The sequence below is a fragment of the Neolamprologus multifasciatus genome, chromosome 23, assembly GCF_963576455.1.
Source record: "Neolamprologus multifasciatus chromosome 23, fNeoMul1.2, whole genome shotgun sequence".
Lineage (NCBI taxonomy): Eukaryota > Metazoa > Chordata > Actinopteri > Cichliformes > Cichlidae > Neolamprologus > Neolamprologus multifasciatus.
Window position 1 is genome coordinate 24,727,746 of NC_140460.1, and position 20,009 is coordinate 24,747,754.

The window sequence follows — 20,009 nt, forward strand, 5'->3', positions numbered from 1 at the left end:
CTAACTTGTTAGTTGTGGTTTAAAAAGAAAGTGATCTTTTCAAACCACTTGTTAATCTTTCCACTGTTAACCAGGGGCTTTGATGTGTCACGCTCTCACAACCATCTCACAACCAAATCCAGCACCTGCTTCAACAGGAGTATTACACAGGATTTTAAAAGTGGAAATAACTGTGTAATAAACAGTGTAATAACATTTGTAAGAATAAAGTGTCACTGTACTTCTGTCTGCCTCAGTTTAACAACAACAACAACAACAACAATAATAATATTAACTTTATTTATATATCACTTTTCAAAAATCAGCCATACCAACAGACATTCACTCCAACATACACACATGCATGCATAGTTGCAAACTATAGCCAACTCCTCCAGTTCATCTTGTGGCCCCCTTAACCCAGTTTGGAAACCACAATAACTCACAGTAAGTCACCGTGACAATGACTGGGATCTCGCAGGGTAAACGACTAATCAGAAGGCTCCTGTTGTGTTAATGCATTTTTGTCCTGTCTTCATCACATCACCACAAACTAGTCACGGTAGGAGGCCGTACCTCCCTGAGTCTGGTTCGGCTGGAGGTTTCTTCCTGTTAAAAGGGAGTTTTTCCTTCCCACTGTTGCCAAAGCGCTTGCTCATAGGGGGTCATATGACTGTTGGGTAGGGATGGGTATTGATAAGATTTTCACGATTCCGATTCCATTTTCGATTCTGTTTAACGATTCGATTCTTTATCGATTCTCTTATCGATTTTTTTTTTTTTTAAAAAGGAGAACACTAAGGTCAATTAGCTTAGATCTTTGTTTTATATCTTCTCTTTGAACAAGATAGAAATTTAGGAGTAACATGGCCTTACAAACCCAACAGTGAGATCTTAACAGATCCAACCTACGGCTCTTCAATGGGGTGTCACAGGGTCCCCAGGAAAAAAAATAGTGAATCTAAAATAATAAAATAAATATTCTTCTGTAGCAATTACACAAGAATATCCAGTAATGTCCCTGCCTACAATTAAACACATTCACTTACCGAAAATCGGGGGCATCTGCTGTGGCAAATGGGTGCAAGGCTTTGACCACAAACTTAGTCACTGCTCTGTGACATTTGTCTATCCTGGCCTGAAAGGAGACGCTACCGGTAGACTGTAGCAAGAACTGCCAGCATCTGAGCCAGCCAGACTCTGCCTGTCTCTCTCACCATGGTCACCTAAATGCACAGTAATGGCAGGTTTTGTAATAAGGCAGATCGCGCTAACATAATATGCACTGTTAGTTGATTATTTACCTGCCGTATTAACGGGAGAGGACGTGCAAACGTTACCGCTGCTGCTGGGTTGAGATTCACGAGTCCGGAGCGGAATTAAAAACACGACATTCATTTAAGGTCATCGCGTGTTTTGTGAGCAAATGCTTTTGCATATTCGTAGTGTTTCCTCCCTTAAATGAAATATCTACTTCGCAAGTATTGCAAGTTGCCCTGTTGTCATCCGTTCTCGTAAAGTATAACCAAACTTTTTAGCGTTTGAGCCGCCATGTTTCCTGCCAGGTAAATGACGCTCCGCAACGTGGTGACGTCATTCGGGGCGACTGGAATCGATAAGGGAATCGTTTGCAAAAATGGCAAACGATTCCAAGGAATTGAAACAGTGGGAACCGGTTCTCAACAAGAACCGGTTTTCGATACCCATCCCTACTGTTGGGGTTTTCTCTGTGTTACTGTAGGGTCTCTACTTTACAATATAACACACTTTAAGGCGGCAGTTGTGGTTTGGTGTTATATAAATAAAGCTGAATTGAATTGAACTGAATTGAAAATTATATGACAGTACTTTTAGATTTAAACAAGCTATTTGAATAACAATGCTCATGCACGGCCAGTAAAGCCACTGAAAAAAATGAGATATATTCAAAATTTTGACAAATTTACAGCGGGGAAAATAAGTATTTGACACATCAGCATTTCCAGCAGTAAGGGGATTTCCAAGTGGACTATTGACACAACATTCCCACCAGATGTTGCCATCAAGCCAAACATTGAAGTCATACACACAAATCAGAACATTTAAGTATACAAGTTAAACCATAATAAATAAAGTGAAATGACACAGGGAATAAGTATTGAATACATGAAGATAACAAGGGGCAAAATGACATAGAAAGCCAGGAGATCACCTGAAATCTGTCAGTATTGATGGAGAAACCCAGTCCCCTATCAGTACTAACTGGAATCAGCTGCTGTAGTCCTAATTGATGGCCCATAAAGGCCCCTCATTACCCAGAAGGCACACAGGAAAGACTTCATGATGGGTAAAGGCAAAGAACTCTCACAAGATCTGCGTAATCTCATCGTTGAAAAGCATTGTGATGGGAATGGTTATAGGCGCATTTCCAGAATGCTGAATGTTCCTGTGAGCACTGTGGGGGCCATTATCCGGAAATGGAAAGAGCATCAGTTCACCATAAACCAGCCACGATCAGGTGCTCCACGCAAGATCCCTGTCCGAGGAGTCCACAGAATAATCAGGAGAGTACTCCAAGAGCCAAGAACCACTCGGACAGAACTTCAGGAAGACCTTGCATCAGCAGGTACTGTTGTGTCAAAGAAAACTATAAGCAATGCACTGACCCGCCATGGCATCCATGCACGCTCACCATGCAAGACTCCATTGCTGAACAAAAAGCATGTCAAGGCTCGGTTAAAATTTGCGCAACAGCATTTGGAGAAGCCTGTGGATTATTGGGAGACTATAGTATGGTCAGATGAAAGCAAAATAGAACTTTTTGGCAGTCATTCTACACACCATGTTTGGAGGAGAAATGGCACTGCTCACCACCCCAAGAACACCATACCAACAGTTAAGTTTGGGGGTGGAAGCATCATGGTTTGGGGCTGCTTTTCAGCAAGGGGTACTGGCAGACTTCATATCATTGAAGGCAGGATGAATGGAGCGATGTACCGGGACATTCTGGATAAGAATCTGCTGCCATCTACCAGGAAGCTAAAAATGAAAAGAGGGTGGACATTCCAGCAAGACAATGATCCCAAACACAAGGCCAAGGAAACAATGAAGTGGTTCCAAAGAAAGAAAATCAAGTTGCTTGAATGGCCCAGTCAATCACCTGACCTAAATCCCATAGAGAATCTATGGAGAGAACTGAAGATTAAGGTTCATAGAAGAGGCCCAAGGAACCTCCACGATTTAAAGACCGTTTGTGTGGAGGAATGGGCCAGAATCACTCCTGAGCAATGCAGACGACTGGTCTATCCATACAAGAGGCGTCTAGAAGCTGTAATCACCAACAAAGGCTTTTCTACAAAGTATTAAATAAAGTGTGTTCAATACTTATTCCCTGTGTCATTTCACTTTATTTATTATGGTTTAACTTGTATACTTAAATGTTCTGATTTGTGTGTATGACTTCAATGTTTGGCTTGATGGCAACATCTGGTGGGAATGTTGTGTCAATAGTCCACTTGGAAATCCCCTTACTGCTGGAAATGCTGATGTGTCAAATACTTATTTTCCCCGCTGTATCTTTAAATGTCCAGCTGCTTATCATCTGTTCTGTGAATGAATCACTCATTAAAGAACAAAAATAATTTAATGGGGAAAAAAAAATTCTGCTGCCTGGCAAGTTGTTAAGCCAGTGTTGTGAGGAGGTCCGTTTCACTTAGGCTTCAGGTTTCAGCTTTTTACAATCTTGGCTATGTTTGGCTAGGTTAAAGTTTCCTTAAACAAAGTGGAAAATCTGTAGGGGTGTTTCCTTGAGCTGCCCATGAACGAAAATGAGCCTGGCATCCCCGAACGAAGCAAAAAGAGAAAAGAATATCATCCTAGCTGTTATCCCGAGTTTTAAAAACACAGTCTTTACCTTCAGAAGGAAGAGAGATGAATTTCAAACTCGGCTCTACACAAGCACAAACACACAAACAGATGCCTGGGCAGGTTTCTACACGACGGCTCATCTGCGGTGTTTTGACTGCGATCCTCCAAGCAGAGGGTCTGCAGGGCCGATGCTATCGCACTGGACACGCCGGAGACGCTTTTGCAGGCTTATTCCAGGTCATATTCCACAATTTAGCCCGCATGGGCATTTCCAAACTATGATAGCTCTAAAGAACAGGTAATCTTTTTACTCTTGACCTGGCCCCACGATTGACTTTCATGCATTTAAGCGAATGAGTAATTGTCCCTTCACATAACCTCCCTTTTCTTCTTCTCTGCTTTATTCCGTGTTAACAGAACCGGTTTGTTTGAGCGTTTTAAAGGCCTCTGCATTGGACTTTGACTCTCCTGCCAACACAAACATCGATGCTAGGCCTCTAACCAGTTCTCTTTCTCTCTTGCTTTCTCTCTTTTCTTAATCCTCTTCCTCTTCCTCTTCATTGAACAATAGATGAAGTTGTTTCAGCAGCAAACAAAGAATGAATGACACAAAAAATAATGAACGGTGAAAACAAATCCCACCTGAAAACAATACAGAAAAGACCCAAAAAAGTACAAAAATCTCAGTGTCTCAAAACGATGTGTTAGGGCTGCAAACATCAGTGTTCAGTTTGTTTTTGTTGTATATGCTGACTCTTTTCCAAACAAATTAAAATCTGTGAGCAGTCCCAAAGTCAAAAGATCAAAGATAAATGTCCAGTGAGCACTTCGTTCACTCAGATATGAGAGGAAGGGGTAATTAAGAACACAACAACTCCTCTTAAAGAAATGGCAATTGTCCAAACCTTTCCCAACTCTATCAGGGAAATTACCCCCTGACCTCTGATAAGATCTGCAAAAGTCCCACATATTCCAGCCCTAATGCTCTAACTTAGTTCTGCAGGAGCACTTCAGTTAGCCACATTTTGCCCCAGGACACAGGCAGGTCCCACCAAACACCGTTAAAGCAGCCCTCTGCTTCCTGACAGCGGTTACCCGGATCAGGAGGCCTGCCAAACTGAGAATCTACAGCAGGACTGGCTTGTGTTCTGGAGCTGACACTATGTGTTATTCCTTATTGCTTTTTTTTTTTTTTTTACATGACACCCAAGAGCCAGCGCCAAGGGCAGAGCTTGTCTGTCGATGCCTCGTATCGGCCCGTCAGTCACACAGCAGGAAAAGGCAGAAGTGAGAAGAAGTGGAAGGACAGAGTGTTCAAACTCCCAGGATTCACGTGACACTGGTCTTAAAGCTACTGACAAAGCTCGGCTGCAAACCTCACAGCATTTCTTTGAAGTAAAACTTTCATTTTTGTTCAACAAATGGCCAATTTAGCAGAAAAAATGACAGATTTCTGCCAAGTAAGAGAACTAAAAATGAGGCTGTAAGTGCTTTTTCTGGCCATTTGATAAACACGTGTTTTATGCTTCAGTAAATGAACCACAAGACTGAATACTTAAAAATATTTTTATCACAATCCCGGTAATTTTCTTCTGGAGGGAGGCCAAACCTCTTTGGTTGGTGGGACGCCAAAATTTTTTATTTTTTTTGCAAGCAGAAAAAAGATCCAGTGTCTTTACCACGTATGGACTGATCGCTGGAGATCATGGGCTCAAACAGCGAAAAAGCAAATATGTTTGCTTGGTAAGCTAAAGGTCGCTAGTTTGTTTCCGACCGGGGACACAAATCCCCTTTGGTTTTGCGACAGGAAGTACAAAACAACTGGCACTTGGTACAACCCATGTTTGATTGTTTAATGTGGTGAAGAGCTCCAGAATAAGTGAATAATAAAAGGTTCATTTTGAACTGTGATTCATCCAAATTAGCATAAACCATCTGTAATCCTGTACCTGAAACCTACAACCTACAGTATACCCCATGCTCTCCAGCCTTCACCTTGAGACTAGTTGGAGGTCATGCTCAAGATTAGAGGGGTTCACGGGGTTCACAAAGAGGAAGCCTGATGTTGTAAAGCAGCAGCATTAATCAGCTGGGAACACAAACCGAGGGCCTGAATCTGTCCACATCTGGAAAACGCATAAAGGAAGAGGGTCGGGCAGGGTGCGTGCATGTCGAGAGAGGAAAAAAAATGAATGTGTAACACAGAAAAAATATAGCGTGTACACATGCGTGCGCGTGCATGTGTGTGTGTTTCCTGAGGCCCAGCGAAGGAGGGAAGTTCAGCCGAGCTATTATAAGACCACAAATTATGACTCTCAAACAGCCAGAAATCTCCTCCTCCACGAGGGGAAACAGGGGAGCTTCATCAGGGACAGCTATTCATTAAGGCTCACAAAGAGAAAGCCTGAATCCCCAGCAGACTTCTTTGTCTCAATAAGAGCCTCTTAAAAGAGACTATCTATCATTTCTCGATGTGCTAGCGCAGGCAGCAGTGGAGGCTTACTTTCACTGTTTACGCTGGCACCGCCTCTCAGGTGTGATAAATCAGCTGACTCAAACGTCCTCCTACACAAACGGCACAATGCAAAAATGAAAGAAGGCAGAAAAGAAAGTGGTATTGATTTTGGTGTCGCACGTTAAAATCTACCTGTGGTACGTGCAGTCTCTCTGTGGTCACGCTCATTTGACTCTGCAGTTTTGCATTTCTTTGCAACTTTTTGAAGATATTTTGTACTCATTGAAAACCCCATTTGTGTTACTTTTGTGGCTGGTTCCATCTCTCTGTGGTTTTTTTGTGTCTTCATGGACATTTTACACATTTTGAAGGTGTCTTGGATTATTTTAATGTGTGTGGGTTTTTTTCTGTGTGCCTCTTTTGGAAGTCATTGTGTTCGTTTTGTCTTATATCATGGTGATTTTGCTTTGCTTTGTTTGGGGGATTTTTACACTTGCTTTGGGTGTTTTGCGCTGTTTATTCATCACTCTGTGGCTGCTTTGTTTTGTTTTTCTTTTCATTCTGTGGTGATTTTGTGTTTGTGTTTCACTTTTCATGGCTTTATTTTTTATGGCTTTATGGTGTTTTTCAGCAAGATTGTGAACATTTTGGACCTCTTTCTGTGTCTTTTCAAAAAGATAAATTTTGTGGACATTTTATATCCATTTATGACTTTTTGTGGACATTTTGTATTTTACTGATATTTATGCCTCTATCTCTTTTGGTCCCTTTTGCGTCTACTTATGTTGTTGTGCAGAATCTGGTCAAGTGGTCTCAGACTCTTTTAGCCCTGTGCAGGAACCCATGCATGTCCTTGCTATGTTTTCATGTGAAAAATGTTAGAGAAAGCGTTTGAGCAACATGTGAGCTTGTAAAGCAGTTAAGCAAAGATTGACATATAGCTGAAAATATAAAAAATTTGGAAAATGTTCACTCAGTGTTTCGGCGAGATAATAACAAGCTTTGTCTCTGATAAGGGAAAGAAGGGAAAGAGAAGAGACAGACTCAGACAGACAAGCTGAGGATAAAAGCAAAGCCGTGTCTGAACACGAGGGAGGTCTGCTTCAGAAAATGCTCACAGTGTCGAACAATGCCCGTGTTGTGAGCATTGGAAATGGGATCGAACCCTCGGGCATTTCCCAGCAGCCCATCGTCGCCGTCCTGCGTCTCAGCCCTGTGGGAGAGACGAGGCCCAGAGGACGGACACAGAGCGGTCCTTTCTGAGCCACATCCTGCTAAACCACTGCACCACGCTGGCCTCCCCGTGAGCCTTTACACTCCCGGGTCGCCTTTGTTCACTGAGAGGCATGCTGGGAAATTCATCAGCAGACAGACTCTCAGTGGTGTGTGTGTGTGAGTGTGTGTTTGGTAACAGCACAATCACAACGAGTGATTCAACACGGCCGCAGACACCCAGTGAGCTTTTGATTTACATCTTCAGTCTGGTGACCAAGCGGTCGACAAAGCTGGTAATTGACGAGCTAAAAATGTTAAAATGTTTCAGTGTCTTTGTGGCATTTTGGGGATATTTTAGGACAAATGTCTGGTCAGATTTATGATTCTGTTTATTTATCAATGCTCCCAGTGCTGGACGAAAAGTTTAGATTGTGTTGTGTCGATTTTGAACAATTTTTATCATTTAAAAACTTCATCTAAACAAAAAATGAAAGTAAGTGAGTCGTAAAAAATGTATCAAATTAACAGTGGTAGTTAGCAAAATAAATGGACTGATACTGGATTCAATTAAGGAGAGGTTTAAGAGATGTCACTTGAATGTTTTTGATAACATGCAAAGGAAAATGTTGATTTAAGAGTTGCGACCACATGTGCAGCTGTGTCCGTGTTATCTACACTCATCGCTGGATCCCTGGTATTTTTTCTTTTGTCGTGTTTATGTCCCTGGTTCATCCTGAACCACCTAAAAAACTCAAAGTGGCTTAGAGAACGAGCCCACAGCTCTGTGAACTGGTTTGAAAACATTATGAGACCTGAACTGTGTTTTTAATGTTTTCACAAATATGTTTCAAAGCTTGAGGTCTCAGTCACGCAGGCCTAGAGACTGGTAGGCAAACCGTAGCAACCAATGGTTGCTAGAGCAAAAAGTGTGTTCCCCAACTGAGTGGCAAGTGGTTGCTGGCAGTCACTGGTGAAATTGGTTGGAATCATTCATCAGTGTGAACACTGGTAAAGACTTTTTGGATTAATTGGTTACCGTCCCAAAAAAAGTCCTCTTTTAATTTATTTATCAATGGCAATATTTATTAACAATTGAACTGGCAAATGTATGTGTGTTATGCATAGGGATGGGTATCGTTTAGGTTTTATCCGATACCGGTGCCAAACTGGTACTTTTGAAACGGTGTCGGTGCTTAAACGGTGCTCAAACCGGTGCTTAAAGAATGGAGAACACAAAATTGGTCCAAAAACCTCTCATGTTCAGCTGTTTTTATTGTAAAAAGATAACAATGTTAGCCTTTTCTGCAGCTATAGGGCATATATGATATCACTCTTGGCTGGAAGCAGTGCTTAAACAATGGAAAAAACAAACTTTGTCCAAAAACCTCTCATGTTTAACTGTTTTCCACTTTTTCTTTGGTCATTTTAGCCTTTTTGGCCAGGGTGAAGGGAGCATCTGCCATCAAACAAGAAGACAGCTGCATGTAACTACGACAGTGTTTGCTAGTTCACCTTACATGCATTAATGTAATAACGTGGTTAGCCTACTCAACGTAAATTATACACGAACAACATGAAGCTACTCAGGCAGAGAAGAACGGCTGCTGCTGCTGCTGCCATCATCATCCGTCACCACCACACCCGCAGTAGATGCGCTCGGTGTGAGGTCTCGCAGCAAGCTATCAAATACGGCGCATTTTTCTGCTTTAAAAAAAACCGCTATGCGTCGCCAGGTGTTTCATCGGATTTGAGGTGTTACCTCCTTTGACAGTATCACAGTATCACCTTAAAGCACTTGTTGCAGCTGCTGAGTTTGCATATTTTGCTGTGAAGTACAGCCAGACTTTTGACCGCTTCGTCTTGGCCATTTTTAATCTGTAGCTCTGCTCTAAAAGAACGTACGTACCTGGGCCCGCCTACTATCCTCGGAAACGTAAAATGATTGGCTAGAATTCAAAGTGTATGACATCTCAGGAAAAAAAAAGCACCGAAATGTGCGCTGCTTTTCGGTCTGGTTACTACCGTTTATGTCAGAACCGGTGCCATCATGGCACCGGATACCGGTACCCATCCCTAGTTATGCATGTCTGAAGTTGGCATTCAACTTTTTTTTAGGTTAAAATGCTACCTCAGCGCATTAAAAGAAATGATAACTTTAGTGTTTGGATGATACAAATCCTGGGTTTGCGTCAATGTTTATCCCTGTAAACACAAAGTTTATCATATTTGATGAGTTTTTAAGACCTCTACATCACCAGTGTGTTTTGTTTAAACCCTAATGCCAATAAATGTTTTCTTTGTTTAAGAAAGAAAACAAGAAAAAAAGCTAATCCTGGATATAGCAAAAATTATGCAAATTAAAACTCATCTATGACGATTTTTTAAAATTTCTTTTTTATATTTGTCAGAAGGTTCAATAAATACTCTAGTTAAAAAAAACAGGGTTTTTACAGGGTTAGCATCACAACAAGATCATATTTGACCCTGTCCATGGCGTGTTTCTGCATGCAGTGTATTGCATCAGTTTAATTTCCCCACATTCAAACATGTTGCTTAAACGTAACGAAGAGAAACCGAACATGTCAAGTTACAGGAAACGGTACCGAGACCTAAAAAACCCTCAAACCGAGCAGCTGTAGTGTATCACTGCCTTTTAAAATCACCTTGTAAACGTAATTTTACAGCCTTGCTTTTTGCTGCTCGGTGTCCTTTGTTTTTATTGTTTTCACTGTTATTTTTACCCTCCTCGTCCTTTAATCTTAATTTCCTGACTTTAATGCCTGCTTTTATTTCCCTGTTTGAAGTACTTTGTTTTCTTTTATTGCTTTTAAAGCCGGCTATGCAAATAAGTTTGGGCTTATCACAATTAAGAGTGAGTAGAAACAAAAGAGAGGCTAGAGAAATTTATGCTGGAAACCCTGGCAAGTCTCATCGACAATACCTTCAAATTTTCTTCAGATAAAAGCCAACAAAATCCGTCAGACTGATGAGGCACGGCTTGTTTCAGAGAAGCAGACTGCACTTTGGAGTTATCTTAAGGTGGACCTGTCATTACATAATGAGAAAGCCAGCGTAATGAGGACTTTTTAATACTTAAGAAAAGCCCCAAGCAAGCACAAACAAAGCACTTCAAAAGTCTTCATGCACTAAAAAGGCAGCTTTTTAAAGAAGTCTTTGAAGGAGCGCAGAAAAGGTAAAATTGGAGGGTTTTATGAATGCATAAAGTCTCGAGTTGTGCCGACGTAGGTCTGCTGCACGAACAGGCCTCCCTGCTGTAACAACAAACCGGAGTCCTACAGTTTGTTTGAGGTGGAAGTGGAGGGTGGCGGGGGTCGGGGGAGCTGTGAACTTCAGAAAAGGAGGAAGAAGCTGAACAGTTGAAGGAAAAGGGGGCCCACCGAGGGGCTGCAGGGGGCGCCACAGGAAATGGGTGGAGATCGGTGGGTGGAAAAGGGAGGGTGGCCAAGAAACGGGTGGGGATGAGTGAAGAAATCTTGGATCCGACATGCTACGTTCGCAGGCAAACCGTCTAACTTCTGGATCAAGCTGTTCTCAATTTGATATTTGCGGTGAGGAGGGAAGCTGCTGCAGCGACAGCGGGGTTTGAAGGAAACCAGACTGCCAGCGCCGCCTCCAAACGCATTTGTTCAGCTGACACTAAGTGACCCGCACGGCCAAATAATTGATGAGACCAAAGCGAAACCAGCTCCGCTGTCTTGTTTCCTTTGGCAGCAGGCAGTCGGGGCTCCTCTGCTTTGATGAGAGCGACTACACGCTCGCATTAAAGAGCCAGTATCTCCGTTTTCTCTTTTTCTTTATGTTTTTTAATACCGTGTCTCAGAGCATAAATAGACCAACGACTGCAAGGGGTTGATAGGGTTGTTAGTCAATGCCAGTGATTCACTGATCACTTGCCAGCGCCTGAGACTTCTGGCTCAGTTTACTCACTGTTCCAGGAGAAAAATTCCTGTCGGTTCCAGCACAAAGCTAATAAATTGAACACTGAAGCAGTTTTATTATTCCAGTATTTGGCCATATATCACCTCCCTTCTGATCTGTCTTCTGATTACCTTATGTAAACCTTTTTGAGCTGAGAGAATTTACCGTGGGCTTCCAAGAGATGACGATGAGATACAAACACAGCAGTAAACACGTGCTTAATAAAAGTTTAGCGTCTAACCCGTATGCATTAAATATGCCCCACTATATAAACAACATCTCTGCTCGTTTCAGTTTCAGCTCCTTCTGTCAGCTCCACTCAGAAATCCACTTACCATATGACTGAAAATGCAATCTGATAAAAATAAACTGACCACGCCTTTAGCGCACTGAATGCTTAATCATCTTTTCTTGGCTGGAGCTTTTGGCTTCATTCAACCTTTTCTTTATTCCTCTACAGTTTAATATTTCTAAACACAAAGACAAGGATGTTCACAGTAGCCAATTGTGCTATTGTCCACATTTTAGACATGATTCACTCTCTCTTTTAAACTGTCTTTAACCTTGTGTTAGATTTACATAGACTGTACTTTAAAGAAGGACGTAGTCTGTGTGGCATCACACACTGGCTCGTGAAGCCAAACCAATGGTGTACTCAATCTGAAGGACACCGCACCCTCACACAGGAGGACTTTGTCAATTATAATCTAGACCCACCTTAAATCACACCTGGCTTTATCATTTAGTTGATGTTAAATCGGATCAAAATATACAAAATAAAAATTGTGCTTTATTAAATAAGACTCAAAACAAAGAACTGAGATCATAAAGTCAACAGAAAGGTGTTTGCTGAGGTCACAGACTGAGGTAATGTAAGTGCAGTTTTATCACAAACGTCTATAGAACCGCCAGTCTTTGTGCACAAAAGGAGGTGCCCCCTGCTGGCCAGCAATAAGAATGCGGGTTTAAAATGCTTCCATGTGGCCTTTTTAAAAGACAACGTAACCACTTTTTCAAGTTGTTACTTAGGAAATGAGCCATTTATGTTTTGATTATTTCCTGTCCAGCTCACTGCTGAATGTTCAGATCTAACGTGGGGAGTCAAACGTTCATGCCTCACCCAGTTTTTCCTACTCTTCTACTCTGTATGATATCAGAGAGAGGATATCCCTAATATGGTCCTCTCAAGTACAGAAGTCCCACCCACTAGCTTCTCAAGCCTTCTATTTAGGAGAGGAGAGTTGATATAATGAGGGTGGAGCGAAACTAGCTTACAGTATTTTTCATACATAAGGTGCATTAAGCAAAACAAAACAGTCAGATAAGTCAAACTTTACTCAACAAATTCTTTTTGCTTCCTCCACTTCTGTACCATTGATTCATTAATGCTGTATTCTATCACAGCTGCTCTATTCCTATGTTGTTGCAGTATATTAATGACTAACCTCGTATTGTGGATGGATTATCTCAGTTGTTCTCCTGACTGAAGTTCGGTCCGTTTACAGCATCCTGCCATGCGATTGCATTTGTCGCTAACCATCAGGAACCCTCATGTTAACTTTTATTGAGTGGAAAAAGGTTAGGGTTCATCCTCCAGCTTCACTGTTTGTTATGCTAACATAGCTGTGTCGCTATCAATCACGTACCACATCATTATATACCAGCTAGCCCAACTTCAGTAACCCTACAAACGTCACTGCTGTTTAGTTTTCTGTCTTCATTTATGTTGGAAGTGATAGCAGAGCTGTACGTTTTAATTTTTCATAAATCTCTCAGTCAGAACATGCTATATCATGTTTAGGCATAAACTAGCGAGCTAACTTCCTGCTAACTTCTAACTCCATTAAATTTAATAAATTCTGTTCATGGATGCCTGGATGTTAAACTTAATTGTTACACCTGGTAAAGCAGCAACGCTGATCATTTTATTAAAAATGAAAGACTTTAGACAGTTTTTAACTCTCAGTGATGCTGCAATGTTCGTTTGACTTTGAGACCTGAAGCAGACAGAGTTCTGGAGCCAGATTACTCTGCGAGGCTCCTGGCTACAATAGACACAATCCATCAAGCGGTGCGGCTTCGTAGCTTACCTAAGATTTTTGAGCACCGTCTACCACATAAAATTGGTTCAAGGTCAGTAAGCACAACCAGAGTTCATACATAAGGCGCACCAGATTATAAGGCACACTGTCGATTTTTGAGAAAATTAAAGGATTTTAAGTACGCCTTATAGTGCGGAAAATATGGTATTTCAAACAGATGATGCATTGAGGGGCTGCACAGGGCCAATTATAAGCTAAATAACGTCTTGACCTACAAATCAAAGTATTAAAAAAATGGAGCTAGAAATTATTTTTTTCCAACCTAGCTTTAAGGATAGCAGTGGACGGGTTTGTTTTATAACACTGACCGATGCACCGATGGTCTCTGACCTCTTGGAAAATAACAATCCTCTCCTCTGGGGCTCAAGAAGATTATTTATCTAAAAGTGAATTCTGCCCCTATTTCTGTCAACATGGCGCAGACGATCACCGAGGTTATTTGAGTTTCCAGCGAGCTTCCTCGCTTTGTTCTGCTGCCTCTTGTGAAAATAGCAATGATTAGATCCAGGCTGCCTGAAAGACAAGCTTCCTATTTACAGTAAATGATAAGCGGGGGTGTGGTAGCCACCAGCTGAGAGGCTATATCAGTGCATGACTGAAATGTGGCCCTTGCCGTGTATTTGGATCAGTCCTCCTCGGCAACAGGAGGTGCGAAGAGGAGTGAGAAGAGGCGAGCATTTCTGCATAAATGCTGCAGGCCGATGAGGCATGCACCTGTTCTGTGCTGTGGCCTGAAATGCTGATATGATCATGTATGTTCTGTACCGTGCGCAAAGAAAATAACAAGTGTACACAAATGTTGGGCTTTTGTGACTTTCTTTGGGCCTACACTAAATAACTGCAGCTGATTTCCCCCATCATATTTTTATTCTGCTACAGTAGCTTTGCATAATTCACAGTTCATAATAATTGCCCTCAACTGGTTGCCGCTCGCTAAACTGGTGCTGCTGGAGGTTTCTTCCTGTTAAAAGGGAGTTTTTCCTTCCCACTGCCGCCAAGTGCTCACTCATATGGGGTTGTTTGATTGGTGGGGTTTTCTCTGTATTATTGCAGGGTCTTTACCTTTCAAAATAAATCAGCTTTAGGAGAATGTTGTTGTGATTTTGCACTATATAAATAAAACTCAACTGAATTGAATTGAATAATCCTTCTTTACCCTATCCTATGGTGCATCCCCTCAGTTCACCCTTTGCCTGAAACCATCTATCTTCACTCCTCCCCCTTTAAATCCATCCTCCTGATTGTCTTCCCTTTGCAAACACAAGGACTGAGCACCAGCTTGTTCAGTTTCATTGTCAGAAACCATGCACACAAACTAGAAGCAATGCTGGAGTATGTATTCATGGTCTTTTTACCTGGATTATTCAAGAAGTACCATGCTGAACTTAAAGAAACCTGGTGAAGACGTGGAGCTCAAGCAAAGGAAGTCTCCACTGCAACGCTACTTTTAGCTTTGGCAGACTTTCATGCTAGCCCGAGACGTCTTTCCTTTCTCGTGGCTTGCTGTGCGCATACTGAACAAACACTGTCGTATTTGTCCTGTTGTTTAAAACAACGATTTGGATCACTGTCTAGACAGTTGCCCTTTAACCATTTTTAAACTTATCTTCTTCCAGTATCAGCCACAAAAGTGAGACTGAGGTGAGCCTGGTGTATCTCAGCTGAATGTACACCCAGCAGGATGTTTCAAACCGCTGTTTGTCTGCATGCTGCTGCCTTATTTGGGGCCTGAAATGGAAATAAAGCTGGTCTAAAAAGGTTTAGAATAAACAGTTTTCATAAACCCGAAGTGTGTCTGACTAGTGGAGTGTGTTTTAGTGGAGTTTCCACACAGGAAACCAACAGAGGAGGTAAAAAAAACCCCTTTCATATATAGTAGGAAACAAAATGCAGGTATACTGCAGAATCACAGAACACTGCAGAGAACAAATAAATCTATCTAGCTGTAACTCTCAAACTGCTCTAATTCATCGCCACGAGGGTAAATACAGCATAAGATCCATAAAATATCAGATTTTATATCAGAGAAACACTGAGGCCTCATTGTGAGTTTTGTGGGACTCTACAGCTGCAAAAATATTAGACTGCTTAAATAAATTATTCATATTTCATCAAGCCACAGCACTACCTAAGTGTCCAGCATCTATCAGTAAACTGAAGTAAGCTGCTATATGCAGGCTGTGTCAGAGCCCAGTGTGGTCTACCCCCACGCAAAGGTGTGTGGACATTAACCTGACACTGCTTTACCAATTTATTAGCTACTAACATATTTGTTACCAGCACTCGGTAAAGATGTAACTTTAGCCAGGAGGTGGTGGCTGTGCGTATCCAGGCTTTTTGCCAGTCAAGAATATGTGTGGTGCAGTGAGATTAAGTAGGCCTGCACAAATAAGAGAAACACAGATGGCCAAAGACTACAGCTGTCAACAAGTCTTGTGTGCAAGCCACTCCAGGTAATCCGAACATGTCGTAAGTCTGCCACATCTAAGTCGGGTGAGGGCAGTTGAGGTGGGGGAGCGATCGTCGAAGAATAGCTCAATGGTTCCCGGTGAATCCTGAAATTGTTCCTGCTTGAAAAGCCCATCCCTATCTACATATTATGTACTTAGTTTCAGACTTTCTCGGTTGCTTTGATGCAGTTCTCACATCAGGAGCGAATTTCCCCACCCACATTATCCTTACTCGTCGTGTTTGTGTACACGCTGTTATTGTTGCTACGCGCACCTCACCCCTCAACGTTTTGTCATTTCTCATCTGAATCTCACAGCTCCTCATAAGAGAACGGATCTCTCACTTTCCATAACGCTGTGCAGCACCGAGTGACTGTTTTCAATCAAACCACGTCAAACTTTCATTCAAACAGGTGTCGAAGAGCAAAAGTCACAAGCCCACAATCCAGCATTGCACTGCTTCTTACGCACGAGCATGTGATGTCAATCTATGTAGTGTAATTTTGCTGTAATATGCAGTAGTTGCTGCAAAGTTTGTGTATTTTTTCTTTGTTTCCTGATGCCTTTGGTTTCACATTTATCATCTTGATTTTCTCAGTTCCAGCAGTTACATCGTACCGAGCGTCAAACGAACCCTTCCCATTTCATTTTTGTGTCTGAACACTCTTTACCCTAAATCACGCCCACAGGTTCTTGCAGCACTTTTTCAGAGTCAGTGAGGTTTCAATGGAAGAGTACAAGCATTTGTTGTTCAGGTCTTGAAATGGTGGTGAGATGTTTTTATTCATTAACTGTTTGGAAAAACGCATCAAGAGTGGTGAAAATGACTGAATGAAAGCGGTAGAAAAAGACTTGCAAACATCATCGGACTTCGGTCCAACTTCAAGTTCATGGTCTGCTGTTAAAAGAGGAGTTTTTGGGTTCAGTGACTCAAGATTTTCTACAGTTAATTAAATAACTGTGGTCATGACTTGTTGCCGTAATCAGGCCCTACTTTGTTAGTAGATTTAGCCATTTATTGTACCAAACCGGTACCATGGACGATATCTTAGTGCTTCACAATGATGTCTTCCTCTCTTGTATATATGGATGGATGGATGTTAATTATTTCCACTGTTCCAGGGCCCCCAGAAATTTTTCCGTTTGTGTCCTATTCTGGCCTTTTCTGGCTCTTCATCACAACGTGTCTGAACACTGATCTGGCACAAAATCGCTGTGACACATCCATCAATAAATGCTGACTTATTTGCTGATTTTCAGCCACTATATTTGTACACCCACTGAAACATCCCAACCCAACAAAACAAGTGTAATCTCCAGAGTTACATATGACCACATCTAATAATTACATCTAATTAGCCAGCTCAGTATTGCACTGACTTTACATCAAGCTCGGATAAGCACAGCTTTCCCAACATTGCTGCTATTAAACATAAATGTCGGATTCAAAATGATGCTGACTTGCTTCATCTTGCAGCTCGATTCGTTTCTGGATTAAGTCTCATTGAACAGCTGACTCCATGGTAAAGACATACACCATTAAACATTTCAACACAGCACAAATCTGATGCCATCGCATTAGCATAAAAGCCTGAAGCATCTCGTGGCATTTCAAAATAGCGCATCTGGGGAAAAAAAGTTGGGTTTTTTTTTTAAAACCATCACATACTCATATATTGTTGCGTGTCTGAAGCAGTGACACAGCATCCTTTCACTCACTAGGTGCCAAACATTGCGCAAAGACTTGTAATATATATCCTGTCATATCTGAAACAAATCCTACAAACTCTGATTTGAAGGATTGCATTTGTCAGACGTGGGAGTTGATCAAAGACTTACCGTTGAAGTAGCCCTTGACCTTCAGGTACCCAACGCTGAGGCGGAGGACGGACAGCTTGTCCAGCCGGGACCGCACCTCCTCTGTGAAGGGCAGCAGGCTGGTGAGCTTGTCCAGCTCGCCGTTGAGCCTGTCGCGATGGCGTTTGGACGGGTTGGACTTGGCGCCCTCGGGAGGTGGAGGTTTGGGCCTGTGCATACAAAAAGAGACAAAGGGGGTTATTTTAAAAGGACAGGTTGACGACCGAGAAACTTTTCCACATCTCAAGTGACTCTTGAAAAAGGTCAGTTTCTCTTCAGAGTCAAAACGTTGGTTTGAGAATGAGAGAGGTCATGAGAAGCCCAACAAACAAAGTTAGGAGCTGCATGTGTTCTGTATACTGACGTGTGTGTGCGTCAGTATAAGAGCAGCTGGGATAAACTGAGATGACATGCAGATAGAAAAGACACTGCCGAACAAGCATCAGACATCCTTGAGTAAACCATGGCTCCCTCTATGTCTACATTAGGGACCAAATGAAGCATGACTGGGAAGGCAGGAAGGCAACGGCCACTCAAATAACCGCTCGTTACAACAAAAGTATGCAGAAGAGCATCTCTGAACGCACAAAACACACTGAACCTTGAAACTGAAGAGCACAGTGGGTGTGTCAGCTTAGAACAGAAAACTGAGGCTACAATTCAGACAGGCTTACCAAACCGAACAACAGAAAGCGGCATTATGCTGCCTGGTGATGAGTTTAAGTTTCAGATTGCAGGGTCAGACTTTGGCATAAACAACTTAAATAATCATGGATACATCCTGCCTTGTATTAATAGTTCAAGCAGGATAACAGCAGGATAACGCACCATGTCACAGAACTCAAAAGTTCACTGCACTCAAACGGCCTCCACAGTTACCAGATCTCAGTCCAACAGAGCACCTTTGGGACATTGTGGAAAAGCACATTCACATCATGTGTAACAGTGTGATGCTGTCATGTCAATATGGACATAAATCTGTGAGGAAAGTTTCCATCACCTTTTTGAATCTGTGACATGAAGAACTAAGACTGTTCTGAAGGCAAAAAGTGGATCCCACCCAGAAAAGGTGTAATAATGTGGATTGTGAGTTCTGTGTTTACTGTGCTATGACACAGAGTCAGAGAGACTTTATTTATCCCCAAGGGGCAATTAAGATACAGGCATGGAGGAAGCTATGGCAGGGTCAGCAGTTTGAAGTTGTTTAATACGTGCTACACTACCTGTTTTTTCTGTATGCTATAATAGCTGACTCAACCTCACACTGATATTCAAAGAGTTAACCATCACAAAAAACTCCAATAACAAGCTGTTTGGTTGAATTGATTCAGCACTCTATCTGCACCACCCCACACCAAACCCAAACCCCATAACCCTAACTACAGCCCCGTAACCCTAACCATGATCCACATCCTAACCCCCAACTCCAACCCCAACCCTAACCACCCCCTTTTTGGGGATTTTTTTTTCCCTAAGTGGACATTGGCAGATTTTTTTCCCACATAACTAAACTATGACATCATAGCAATATGAACCTGGACCAACACAAGTGAAGTGAAGACACAGTGAAGACCTCACAGCGAGCTGAAATCCACTAAAAATCAAACCTCACAATGGATTTGTGAATTCTTTTACTCACATCAAATAAAATCGACTAAACAAGCACTCAACTGATCAACTCATAGATCAACAAAATCCACATTAAGAAAGAAAACACATTTTACATTATTTGAATAGAGAAGAGGTGATTCAAAAGGGCAGCTATTCTATCAAATGGAAGAAATCCATGAGCTGAAATTGAGTTTGCGTGCTGGATTATGGGTCAGGTATCACACACTGATCAGTTCAGCGCGGTTGTTTTCCTTCAGAGCTGCTGACAGTTGAGTGGAAAAATAACAAAGCCCCGACCACCTCTGCTCTCCAGAGTCTAATCTGCTCCATCCACTCTTGCCATGGGAACCAGGTGAGCCGAAGAGTGATGTAACCTGTTGCCAGACTTGTTTACCAAGCGTGTGTGCTCAGCCCTGTTCAGTAAGCTCACTTGCTTTGGGACAGCGACAGCGATCAAAGATGATCCACTTTAGTGCGAGTGTGAGAGTTTAGAGGCTGAGGAGGTTTATATACTTTCAATGTGACAGGAAATGGAGAGCTTCCTTCCCAAATGAG

General features: G+C 42.0%; 1 protein-coding gene across 1 annotated transcript in view; it reads right to left on the reverse strand.

Annotated features, from left to right (window-relative positions):
* The window catches only part of LOC146491659 (aryl hydrocarbon receptor-like), a 94,642-nt gene that overhangs the window by 58,318 nt on the left and 16,315 nt on the right, over positions 1-20,009 (reverse strand). The window contains 1 exon segment of the mRNA XM_085152596.1: positions 17,826-18,013. Within this exon segment, the coding sequence (XP_085008722.1) occupies positions 17,826-18,013 (188 nt within the window).